Source organism: Hippoglossus hippoglossus, chromosome 1 (genome assembly GCF_009819705.1).
Source record: "Hippoglossus hippoglossus isolate fHipHip1 chromosome 1, fHipHip1.pri, whole genome shotgun sequence".
Taxonomy (NCBI): domain Eukaryota; kingdom Metazoa; phylum Chordata; class Actinopteri; order Pleuronectiformes; family Pleuronectidae; genus Hippoglossus; species Hippoglossus hippoglossus.
The window spans coordinates 4,218,502-4,231,977 of record NC_047151.1 but is presented as its reverse complement, the minus strand read 5'-3'; the positions used below and the strand labels follow the sequence as shown (position 1 = coordinate 4,231,977).

Below are 13,476 nucleotides of genomic sequence, written 5' to 3'. Positions count from 1 at the left end.
CCCTGAAAATGGTTTGTGCGTCTCTTCACTCACTGCTGTACATTGGAGAGAGGTAAGTACTGGACAGACCCATGGTGAGCTGGAGTCTTGAGTCTCAACAGCTTGAGTTGTCGCTGCCACACAATCTGATGCCAACTCTTCGGTACACTGTCCCATTATCATCTCGATATTTACGGGCATTCTTGACAGACTGTCAGCATCCACATTTTCTTTTCCTGGCCGATATCGGATGGTAAAATGGAAATCTGCAAGCTCCGCTACCCATCTGCATCCGGTTGCGTTGAGCTTGGCGCTTGACAGGACATAAGTGAGCGGATTATTATCGCTAAACACAGTGAAAGTAGGTGCATAATACAGGTAATCTCTGAATTTTTCTGTGACTGCCCATTTTAAAGCGAGAAATTCCAGTTTTCCTGAGTGGAGATGGTAATTCCGTTCAGAGGCAGTCAGTGTCCGGGAACCGTAGGCTATCACACGGAGTTTATCATCCTGTCGTTGATATAGAACTGCCCCGAGCCCTTGGTTTGAGGCATCGGTATGGAGGACGAATGGCAGTGAAAAGTCTGGGAACCCGAGAACTGGTGGTTCGACCAGACAGTCTAATAGCCGTTCCAATATGTGTTGATGCTCTTCAGTCCACACAATTGGTTTGTTTGATGGCACTCCTTTACTCTTCACTGTAACTCGTCTTGTGTTTATCCTGTTTTGTGGCACATTGTTGTCTTCTGTTGTCCCTTTCAGCAGGTTGTACAGTGGCCCCGCGATACGGGAGAAGTCCTGTATGTATTGCCTGTAATAACTTAACAAGCCCATGATAGCTCTGAGTTCTCCTACGTTGCTAGGTCTCTTCTCTTTCAAGGCTCTCACAGCTATGGTGTCGGCTGGATCGATTTTGCTGCCTTCAGCTGACACAACTCTTCCCAGATAGCGGACCTCATGTTTAAATAATGAACACTTGCTGGGTTTTAGTTTGATCCCGTATTTCCTCAACAGCTGAAGCACTTTTCTGACATGATTTACATGATTCTCAAATGATTGACTATACACCAGTGTGTCATCCAAGTAGGGGATGCAGATGTTGTCTCGTACATCTTCCAAACACTCCTCCATACAGCGTTGAAAGGCTGCGGGTGCGTTCATTAGCCCAAATGGAATCCTTATCCATTCATACAGGCCCCATGGAGTCACAAATGCGGTCAAAGGCCGGCTGTCTTCATCCATAAAGCCCTGATGGTAGGCCTTTCCTTGGTCTAGCAACGAAAACCACGAGTGGCCACCAAGACTGTCAAGGATGTCCTGTACTCGAGGAATCGGTTGTCTATCAGGGTGAGTCTTTTTGTTTAGCTGTCGGTAATCTATGCAAAGGCGTAGGCTGCCATCTTTTTTTCTAACACAGACAACCGGTGAGGCATAAGGTGAGTTGGATTTCGTCACCCATCCTTGCGCAATAACATTGTGCAGATAGTCTTTCATCTCTTTATATAGCGGCTTCGGCACCGACAGGTAAGTGCGCGCTACAGGATCCATATCCTTTAACGATATGCTTAACTTCAGCTTCTTGATACATCCGATGTCATCATCTGATTTAGAAAAAGAGGAGCATTCTTCACGAAGCATGTTCTGTACTACTACTCTTTCAGGTTCATTTAGATGGCTCAGGTCAATTGGTGGATTCCATGGAGTGTCAGTAACTTGCTCACTCTCTGTATTCACTTGACTCACTGACACTGGAGGGCTATTACTAGGTTTCTCAAAAATGGTAGCTGGGTACACAGCCTGAACTTGTTGTAAGGTACCCACGACAGTTCTTCCTGACAACTCAATATCATGATCAGTGGGATTTTGCACATCCAGCACAATGTAAGGTGAAACACCACTGCTGAGCTTTACCAACGTCTCACAAAACTCAAGGCCTTCAGTCCACTGTGGGTTTATGTCTGGCTCAAAAAGAAGGGTAATGTCTTTCTTCAGTGGCCGTATCTGCGCCTTACAGTCAATCTGAACAGAGGTGTGTTTAGGTACGATGACCTTCTCTTTTATCGTTTTCACAACATAGCCACATGACTGCTCGACAGTCACCAGATCAATGAAGCCGGTAACATCTTCTTTCTCAAGGCTAGGGAAAGCCACTCTTAATGTCTCATGCAACTGCTCTCTACCCGTAGCATCCAGTTGTTCTGTAGCGCTGTTTTTTAATATTTGCTCAATGACATTAAAGCCTAGGATTGGCTGTGAGAGACTTCCACCTCTCATCACTAGTATGGGGACAACAAGTTCTTTGGGGTCAGCTCCCTCTGCAGCTAATCCAAAAGTGACCTCAACGAAACCCTTATAAGGCATGCTCTGTCCGTTAGCAGCTGTGATTTTCAAATCGTCGGTTGTGTCAAGTAACTCAGAGACATCTCTTAATTTCTCACATGGCAAATGTCTCCTTTTCCACTTTTCATCAACAATACAGACTTGAGAGCCTGTATCCCATAATGCTTGAGTCCTACGGCCTTGTATGTAGCACTCAACCATACATCGTTTCCCTACCAGAGCAACAAGGCGAGAATGACAGTCCTTCTTGGTGCGGGTGGCATTTGCCCTTGGGTGGGAGAGCTGGTTTACTTGTGGGTCAGGGTGCTGGTTGCATCGTTTTCTATGTTTTGGCCAATGTTCAGCTTGACAGATTTTAGAACAGTAAGTGTCTTTTTTACAGGATGCACATGTTTTGAGTCTTTGGTCTTTCCTTTGGACACCACAGTGGGAGCAATGCTGTTGGGACATTCCACTGTTACCGGTTACTCCCTGTCCCGTGGGGGTAACCCTCTTCCGTTTAACGGAACATCATTTTCTTGTCTGGTCCCTCTCACCCTGCAACCTGCGAGAAAGTGTTCGCTACTACCGCATCTGTAGCAATGATTGCAATATTCACTTCCACTTTGCTGACAGCCACTACATTTTCTCAGGCGTGCACGATTCGTAGCAGGATACTGGTGCTGTGGTAAGAAGCTTTGTTGATATTGAGCTGTATCTCTCCTTCGTCCTGGTCCTGGGGGAGGCCAGTAGCTTTGTGGTGCATTCTGGAACTGGGGAGGGGGAATGCATTCCTGCGCCACAGGTGAGGCCAGATACTGTGTCTGTGCGGAGTTAGGCTGTCGAATTGACTCTCTGATTTGTGCAACCTCAGCGCTTAGATTTTTCAATAATGCCATGTCAGAACGCATTTCTTTTAATTCATTTAGTACATCAGGCTGGATTTTGCTGGTGTGTTCCGAATTTGGGTTTTTTCCTTTTTTATCTGCAGGTATGTCATTAGACTGAGCTGAGTGCACAGTGGTTGGCCGCTGTTGGGTAAGTAGTTTCTTTTTGTTTTGTCTCTCTGCTTCGTTTGCGCAAGCAATATTGAGTTTCTCGAGGAGTAGCTCATCACTTGTTGCCGTTTGTTGCAGGTAGGGCTGGAGGTCGCTTCTAATACTATCATTTTGCAGGCCTGTCAGAACGGTATGGAGAAACATACTCTGTACGAGGACGGGATCATATCTTAGACCAGATTCTGTTTCCTGTGAAGCAAACAAGATTTTTTGTCTCAAATCTAAGGCACGGATCAGGAAGTTTTGTGGGGTTTCCTTACTACTTTGGACCTCTGAGGTGAGCTGTTTATACAGGTCTGTTGCGCCCTTTTCTTGGTAATGGGATCTGAGAATCCTCCTCAAGGTAGGTAAGGTAAGGTTGCTTTTTCCCTCCAGGTAGCTGCGTAACTGCAAGCCTGGTGCGATTGCCCTAATCACTGCATCAACTATTTCTATTTCAGGAAATCCCTTGCTGATGCCTTGTTCGATTTGGTGTGCTAAACTGGAGAAGGTAAGTTTGTCCTTTTGCCCTGGCTCACCAACCTGACCTGATATTTTGAATTCTCTGCTCCACTGTAAGGAGAGACGAGGTTGTGGGGTCTGTTGAGCTGAGACATGTTCTTGTTTAGCACTATTATCTTCCCCACTCACTGACTTTTTGGCTCCACCGGTTTGATTTGGTCTCTCCTGTTGTGATAATGCTAATGCTAATTGTAGTCTCTGTATCTCTTTTTGCAACCGCTCTCCTTCTGAAGGCTGAACGACTTGCTCTTGCGCCATATCTGTCTGTTTTGCATCTAAGGCTACCTGTTCTAGTGCGCCATTTTGGGCAGCCTGTTGCAACTCGACAATTTTATCTCTCAAAATCAGTAGCTCTGCCATACCCTCATCCTCAAGTTCATCCAACTCTTCTCTCTCTAAGTGCCTTGTGACATGTAAGATAAGAGAGGGGCGACTTTTGCCGGATACCTCTTTAAATTCTGAACCCGCAATAGTTAGAAAATCACAAACTTCAATCAATGCATCTCTTGTCAATGTGTACAGGGCACTACCAACTTCTATTTTCAAGTCCTCTCGCTCCGAAGAATCCATTTCAGTCTCTGATCCGTGGACAATATCAGTGTGATGCAGAACTTTCTCTTTGCAGAATAGACAACGCAGTTCTCCTGGCACCAGTGGTTGACCTCAGATTGCATGCAAGTCTCTCTACGCAGTTGTTGAACCACCACACGCTATCGTCCACCTTGGCTGTAGATGTGAAGGGTTGAATGATGATCGGGACGTCTATCTGGGATAGCTGGCCCTCGTCACATTCATCCCAGCGGTGCCTCCAAAATGTTGCGCCCTGGAAAGGGGAGATATTAATAAAGTTGCTCGGACACGATGTTTCCTCTGTGGCAGCTTCATTCAGAATGCTTTATAATTAGTAATTTACAACAGTACATCAGTATACAATATTTAAACAATGTTATGCCTTTTCTTATTATTTACAGTTGCTGTAGAAATGAATACACAAATACATTTGTACTTATTCACACCCATAAACATAGTGAAAATAATCCACACACATACACATTAACAACCTCATACTCGGTTTGTGTGTTTTACTAAACTAAACACGGTCACAATGCTCACAACATCTGTTGCACTTGCGCTAACCTTGTGCCGCTCCGTGCCGGCCACTGGAAGAACGGAGTTTAGCTAGCTGCATAACAGTATGGTTTAACTAGCTACATAACAGTATACAATTATGGATCCAACGATCAAAATAATAGTAACATGGCAACAAAACAACTTAGCAAACATGTTCCAATGTTCACAGAGCATAAACATTCATTCTGTACCTGGAAAGGGGAGATATTAATAAAGTTGCTCGGACACGATGTTTCCTCTGTGGCAGCTTCATTCAGAATGGCACCGTGGCCGAGAGCTCCCCTATCCGGCCTCTACAGGTATGACTAATCAATCACCAAATTGAGAATCTTTAACAGGCTATACTAGTCGATCACAGATTAGCTCATCTAGGTGGAAATCCTTATTCTTCTAACAAAAAGGTTTTTAACTCTGTTAACCCTTTTTGTTTAACACTTTAGCCTTTTTCACAGGACTTTGGTTCTTATAGTTTAAACATTTTAACCCTTTGTTCGACAATAAATGAATTCCATTTGCTTTTATGTCCCTATAACTGCTTTTATGGCCTATTGAATTTATATCAATAATCAGCTTCCTAATAAAATCAATCTATCACATATAGGTCAGGAGTTGACCAACACAATTTTGGTGCAGATCTGGATCAGGGGGCAGATCCAGGATCTTCTTCCTATTCTGTCCCATTTTTGGAGTCAGAGTCTCTTGAAAAGACTTTCAAAAGGATTCATCGATGTTATGACACAAACACGACATTAAAGTGGACTGCTCTCTCTGTCATCTGGCTCCAGAAGATATTTGTCTTTTTTTTTGGTCTTGTCTCCACTAATTTTGCTTTGGCAAGATATTTGTTTTATTTCCCGGCATATCGAATCTCCAACAAATCAAAGTAAAATTATATAATTATTTGGACTATGCCACTTGCTAAATCATATATTCACAAATCTAAATATTGTAATAAGTAATTAATGATTATCTTTGAGAATGAAATCTAATTGGTACTTGGAGTTGTGCGACATTATAAATGACCACCATACTCCCCAGTGACCAGGTCTACTCATCGATCAATAACCAAATACCCCTGTGTGTGTGCGCAGAGGCTTTGAATAAGCAGGATCAGTTCAAATCATCCCCATTTACTGTTAATGCACAAACTGATAGTGTATGTATCTGCTCTCCATTGCAACATATTTAGTCTCTGCTGACAGGAAGAATGTAGGCATCTGTTACCTCAGGCACAACAGACACACAACACTGCACTGGAAACATGTGACAATCATCTGGTTTCGTTTAAAAAAACAAACATTACAAATAAGATTTGCACTGTGTCATGTATGACTGCATTGGAATTCACAGGAAATAATTTGTCTGTTTTGACATGACTCATATCATTGCTCACTGTCCCCTGGTGTTCGTCGTTCACTGAGCAGATGTGGTCAGTGAACGCAGCACTGCGCTGCTCTGGGAGGTGGAAAAGAACTGAGCTGGGGGAACTGGAGGAGGAGCGACGGCGTCACAGGCGCGATGACCCGGCGAGAGAGGAGGAGGTGACAGGCAGAGGGACGCAGTCCTCCTCCGGCGACACTGCTCCTGTGTGTGTGTGTGTGTGTGAGATTACACGGTGAACGGTTCTGGATATTCCGGTTATCCCTCTTACTATGCCTGTTATCGCCGGACTGTGAGGCTTCTGCGACGGTTAGCTTTGTAGCTACATGGCCAGCTAGCACGGCAACGCTAACTGTTGTTAGCAGCTGGCTTCAGCTCAACACACGGACCTGGCGAAGTGAAGAGCCGAGGAGGTGGAATGGCCAGAGTTCCCTCGGACACCTCTTTCAGAAGACACAGCGACTAAGCAGACGGAACAGATCCACATTTCTTTAGAGGTCCGAGTCACCGGTAAGCACGATTTGTTCAATTTAGGTCAACTTAACAGCGATCTGTAAAGTTAGCGCTAGCATGCTGGCTAGTCTCCGCTAGCCACTGTTGTCTAAGCTAACGTTAACAAGTCGGCGTGGCAAATGTTACTCACTAGGTGTTTGTGTTAAAACAACAACAAGCTGTTGGGTTTTCATTTTGAACTAGCAACTTAACACCTGCTGACACCTGCTGACAAAAAAATGTGTGATATTCCTCAGCTGTGGCTCAGTTAACACTGTTACCACATCCTGTTCCATGGACACCAAACCAGAAAAAGACCACAACAAATGCTAGAAATGAAAGCATTCAAAACATTAGCTGATAGCTACCCGGTCCAGTGGAAACACTAACACAGACATTATGTATAGACGTTGGAGAGGATAACCCGATGTGATACTTTAATAGTTGTAGTCAATCACTTAGACTTGGAGAGACACAGAAAGAGAGAGAGAGAGAGAGAGAGAGAGACTGCTGAGTGGTGTGTTTGAAACTGTGTCATCCTCAGTCTCTTGATGAAGTAATTGTTTTTGCTTTGACGTGTCTTTGTTGACGTTGCGGACAGATCCTGAAGCATGGCGGTAATTATGTGTTTATAAATGTGTTGTTTAGTTATCAACACTGTGGCGACCTGTTTGTGTTCTGTCTGTGGATCCTACAGCCCGGTTATTATTAGTCCGCCTGCCCTGATCCCTCTGAAAGTAGTGCAGCCATGTTCCCACGGCATAGCAGTGGTTAGAAACGTGTATCAGCATGCTGACTGGAGATGAAGTTCAAGCCAGTTCAAGGAGTGTTTGCTTCATGAAAACACATGAACATTTGTCTTTTACAACTGGCACCTTTCAAACGACCAGAAGACTCCTTTCATTCTGCTTTCAGCTCAGATGCTTCACTGGATCACTTCTTGTATGATTACATGAAGTGACTTGTGTATACCTGTGACCTGAGCTCCTGCAGTGACGGTAGTTGGACTTAGTGTAATAAATCCCCAGTAGTTTGTAGTGAAAGGCCCTTGCAGTGGTACAGTCCCTGATAAATGAGCAGGTAGAACATTGAGATCCTCATCCATGGCTCCAAACACCCCCCTCGCTGCTCATCACTATTCATGCTTTTCTTGTTCTTAGGGCTGCTAGCCAACACACATACACACACATACACACACACACACACACACACCCCTGTACCTGGCATCATACAAACATCAAGTCAGCCAAAACACACCTTTACTTAATTACACGCAGAGACACCTATAATGGTGTAGTTCTGGCACTCACTCACTCAGCAGCAGCACACAGTTCTTGTGATGATGCCAAATGAACTGCAGCCCTAGATCAGGTTTGATTTATTACACAAAGATCATAACTCTTTCTTCTCTGATTTGATTTATTCTTCAGGTTGTTGGTGTCACTCTAATCCCCATCATGGTGCAGAAGTACCAGTCCCCTGTGCGGGTGTACAAGCAACCCTTTGAGCTGGTGATGGAGGTAAGTGTCTCTACCTGTACGCGGGTCAGCCCTGTATTGCACGCCATAGATTAGGAATGGGTGAGAATTGTCAAATACATAAAAATTCAAACAATTAATCCAATTATTGTCTGCGAATGGTCAGTTTCTCAGTTATTATCAAATGGTGTCGCTGCTAGCATCCTTATCACAGATGCAGAGTTATGTAATGCTGGTGGGTGGGCGCTTCAGAGGTCACCCTCAGAGGGTAGTCATTGAATTACACACCTTGCTTGTCATTTGTTCACATAATCAAAATGCTGTTGCTTAAGCTAGACTGCAGTGCAGGCAGTTTACTGCCAATGTTTCTGCATCACCATTACACTGAGAGTGCTTTCTGAGCAGTTCTGTCAGCATAAATTTTGAATCAAATAAAACAGCCATCACAACTAATGCGTTGAATTATAGGAACAGAGTTGAAGCTGATTTAGTGTGAACTGTGAACACACTCACCGTAGTGCTCTACTTGCTAGAGTGAGGTTATACCTCTACAACATACACCACACTCTTATGTCATGTGGGTTACTCTTCACACACCCTGCCATGTGTTTTTAGCCCACCAAGCTCCAGTTGATCTTTTCTTTAAATGGACATCAGCTTTGCACACCAGCACAGAAGAAGAACACGGTTGCACTGACCCCATACAGTTCCCTGTCATCTTGAGGTTTAAGATGTCTTCAATGTTAACTGCAGTGTTGAGCCATCATGCTATACATCGTGCATGCATACTCAGCATCTGACTATAGAGCAAAACTGTGCTGTTATGTCTGACAGAGGTTCCAATGCAGACCTGGAGGTGGTAGTCCATTTGCAGCGTAAAAAATTCAGTGGCTACCATGGCTTTTAGCAAATGACTGCCATGCTGCATGTTTTTGTTCACTTTCAGGCATGAGTGCCATGTTTAGTGCAGAGAGAGTGTGAATTTGAATGTACCTCTCTGTTTGCTTTGGTGTTTCTGGTGACATCTATGCTTTCTGTATGTGCATTTTTCCACTTATGGAAAATTTTTATTTTATTTTATGTGCAGCTTCCAGTTAGTCTTTGGATGTCAGAGAAGCTGCACTGACTAAAAGCTTCAGAAGTTGCACATAGAACACATTAAGCAACTGATTCTCTGTCGGGTCACATCTGTGAGATCTGCTTTCTTTAAAAATGATTGAAAAAGAAGCTACAGCGTACTATACTAGGACCTATAATCAGGTCACACAGCGGATGGACGGTTTACTCAGTAATGATTTGACCTCAGCTGCTTATTGTTGGTAATGTGGTGATGGTGCATGTCTGCAGTCTTGGCCTTATTACGCAACTGTCTATTTTAGCCAAACATTTGAACTAGCCAGAGGTGCATTATTTTTGTGCTGTTTCTTTCTCTGCTTCACTTGTTTAAATGACGTCCAATGAGGAAATTAGAGGGCAATTCCTGTATTTTTTACATTATGTTACTTTTAGCTCTGCAGGTTCCAGACAGGTGCCGTTTTCTTTAAATGGAAATCAGCTTTCTACACCAGCCTGAAGGAGGGTGCAGAAGTCTAAATCTCCTTAGCACAGACTGGATTGAGCACTGGGGAAACCGATGGCTATAAATAGAGGGCTGGTGCTGACACCTGGGTCTACACATGCAGTCAAAGGGGGGAATATTAATAATACCAAATCCGACCTGCATGGGCTTTATGGGACAGGGTTACTTTTGAGAAAACCACTGGAGTAGCTCTGGGTGCTTTAAACGAGGACAGCAACAATACAGTGTATGTTAGTTTCTGTTGTAGAAATAAAGGTTTCCTTTGTATTGTATGACATTATGGGTAGGACACGAGCAACATGGTCAGAATCTATTGTTTTAAAAAAAATTACATTTCAGTTTGTTTGGTGCGTTCTGATCATTTCCCCTTTTTGTGACTTTCCTCCGCAGTGAGTATTTTTGCAGACACTGCAGAGCAGACTTAATGGTGCGTCACAACACTTGCTGGCTCTTTCTATTGAAAATCCAGCGAAATCTCTTCCCTCTCGCTTCCTCTAAAGCAGGTCTTTCATCATTGCAGCATAGTCGTGTAACAACATTCTGCGTACTGTTTCTGTTGTGTTAAAAAGAACCAGCTTCTTTCAGCTAGTCATTTTGTAGAGTAGTTTAAAAGAAATGCACATGGCTATATGTGTAGTTCAGCCATGTTATTTCTCTCTGCAGAGCCTCTGTCAGTGGTGTCTGAAATATCTGTCAGCAATGGCTTCTCCCTTTCGTCTGTTGGGGGATTATATTTGACATTTTGCTTTGAGGAATTTGGTTTTCTCTCTCTACTTGACTCTGTTGTTTGGATACTGTCAGTTCTTTTAAATACCAATTTATTCTGGTGAGGGTTAACTCCAAGGCTCTACATTCCTCTGTTAAAGCCTTAACTGCATTCCTTTAGTGTAGTTTAAATACAGCCTCTCCTCACTTTGCCTCAAGGAGCCACTCGGCTCACTGACAGGTGCAATCAAAGTATTTCAACCTCTCGTTAAAACTGCTGTGGCTTGCATGTACGGTTACATAAGGCAGGCCTGGATCTCAGATCCCCTTCAGCTGTTTTTGTTCTGCAGTGTTTATTGTACCCACAATTGAAAATGTTATAATCTGTATTGTCTGTGTTGATAGCTTTTTGGCAGATTTGACCCTCTTCTTGTGAATTGAATTGAAAAGAATCCAATATGATGGTTTTACAATCTGTAAAAACAATTATGACATAACTGCTTTAGAAAAGAATGTACTAATATAGCTCTGATTTAAATGATAATCAAGTTTGTGTTTGAGAATGGATAATCTGGCCCAACTGTTAAGGGAAGATATCTATCGTTGGGTGTTGTAGTTTTCTTAGTATTTGGGCATATGGCTTTTGTGAAGAGCTTTTAGATTGCAACACTTATGAAGAGCTGTGCATGTAATCTGAACAGGACTCGACTTGACTCTTAATTGAAGACTAAATGTGATGATGTTCCACAAAGTGATTTATTGCAGAAACAATGTCAACTGAAGATTGCATGTCACGGACGCCAACTCCTCAAAATACTGACAAGATACCAACGGTGCCAGAGTGAAAGACACCACGTCACCTTCAGTGTGTGCTCCACTAGGCAACTTCCTTTGTAGAACGACTATATGTTAGAAAAGTAAACAACACAGCAACACTCTCATCCTTAACGACAGCTACAGGTGTAGTATTGAGTAGCTTGGTAGCCTTCTTATCGCTGCACAAAGTTGGCTTGTTTTTGTTGAGGATCCCTTACCTTTTTTGTTATATCATCTTCGGCCACAACGGTCCCTTGAGTCAACTGCGACATATCAATAACAGGAAATGTATTTGATGCTGTTGCTGATGTTATCGCAGCAGCTCAGTCTCAAAGCCCCTAGTCTATCCTTAGGGAGTGAGAGGAATGTCTAAAGCAAAACACAATACCCCCTCCTGTTGTTGTTGTTTCAGGCCTAAAGGGACAGTTGCATCTGGCACATATCCAATAAAGAAGAATGACTTCAGTAGTCACCAGAGGACTAAAACCCTGACCGACCCTGTGATTGAAAATAACTGCTAACTTGACGCTGTCTGTCATAGTTGATCTTGAAAGACAATGGCTATCCCTAAAGTCCCCCAACTCTCAGATTAGCACAAATTCTTCAGAGAGAGGGTATTAAGTGAGCCAAAGCCCAGCCCGCTCCATGGAAACGTACAGGTCTGTGGCTAATCCATGTGGACAAAGTGCTTCAGTCCTGCCCCTGTCCCAGTAGAGTTTTTAGGAAGGAACAGGATGTGCCATGCTAATGTAATGCCACCATCAGGGAATGTTTCCTTTGTGATTAGATCCTCTATATCACTGGCAGCTACACGAATAAAAACATACTTTATATAATATATATTAATGTTAATATAAATAGATACTTAATATATTGAAAGAGTAATCCAAAATGTGTCATGTGTTTGAAACAATGTGTGATGTTGCCTTGTAAAAACATTTCAAACATATGGTGCAGTAAAACAACAAAGAGTGAATGAGTGACATATTCTTTCACACTTCAAGACAGTGGTGGACTGAAACCTGTTGCTTATTTAAAGGCTCATTTACCTTTTCCACTCCCCCCAACTTTTGAGTAATCATGCCCAAAACTCCTTACCAAAATTAAGATGGCTGAATACATATATGAGTAAGATCTTGCCAGACAGAAAACTCCTAAAGATTTTTCATGAAAGGGTCATATATATGAGTAGTTGACTGCAGTAGGTAAAGGACAGTATTAGGCCTTAGCCACACTATTAGTAAACCCCTGTCTCAAATTTGAAGAAGTTAGCATAAAGTATAGCCATTCTACAGGGTTTTTTCATGACATAATCCAGTCAGAGCTTCAAAAATAATATTTGGAGACTCCAAATGGCTTAGCCAGATGCTAAAGCTACGTAAAGCTTTTGCCATCGAAATATGGCCATATCTGACCTTTCTGGGTTTAGGCTGATCTTTTTCAAAATACATAAGAAATGATAGAAAACCAATGCTATTTCTGCAAAGACGAGAACTTTCTGAATCTGTTGATTGTGACATCTTCTGTCCACACACCATGTGGGAGTGGCTGCAGGGAATTTTTCATTCTGAGCTTCCATTGTGCAAAACAGAAACAAGAGCGTTTTATTCCAAAAGGTACACATGCAGTAGATGCATATCTGTTTTGCGTGTCAGTAAGTTTGGTAACGGCACCAAAACCCAACTGTTCAAGATATCAGTGGTCACATTATTCATCCTTCAAACATTAGAGTTTAAGAAATTAGGTCATTCATACTTGAACTCAAACTTGAATGACTCAAAACAGCTGTTTTTACAACAGTCCGGAGCACTAATGAACCAAGTTACACACATTACTGGGTCTTCAAGTGTCTAAAACCAAACCCAGTTTCTCTTTATTCAACCTTTCCTGTATAAAGATGACCTGGTTGACCTAGTCTTCTCAGTTAAGGTCTCTTCTCTACTGTACATATTGTATATGTACAAGTTGTTTTGACTGGTGAATGAAATGGGCATTTAAGTGCTTGAACAGTGTTCAGTCAGCCTAATCCCACAAGTAA

At 42.8% G+C, this 13,476-nt stretch overlaps 1 protein-coding gene across 2 annotated transcripts in view; it reads left to right on the top strand.

The window, feature by feature from the left end:
- Nucleotides 1-6,480: 6,480 nt before the first annotated feature.
- The window catches only part of si:dkey-237i9.1 (SEC14-like protein 1), a 31,751-nt gene continuing 24,755 nt past the window's right edge, over nt 6,481-13,476 (top strand). Inside the window, exons 1-2 of one of the 2 annotated variants that reach the window (XM_034601867.1) lie at nt 6,481-6,878; nt 8,291-8,380. In XM_034601867.1, coding sequence (XP_034457758.1) covers nt 8,318-8,380 — 63 coding nt within the window. In that variant the 5' untranslated portion in view covers nt 6,481-6,878; nt 8,291-8,317. The remainder of the gene's footprint in view (nt 6,879-8,290; nt 8,381-13,476) is intronic. The other variant, XM_034601858.1, reaches the window with a different exon arrangement.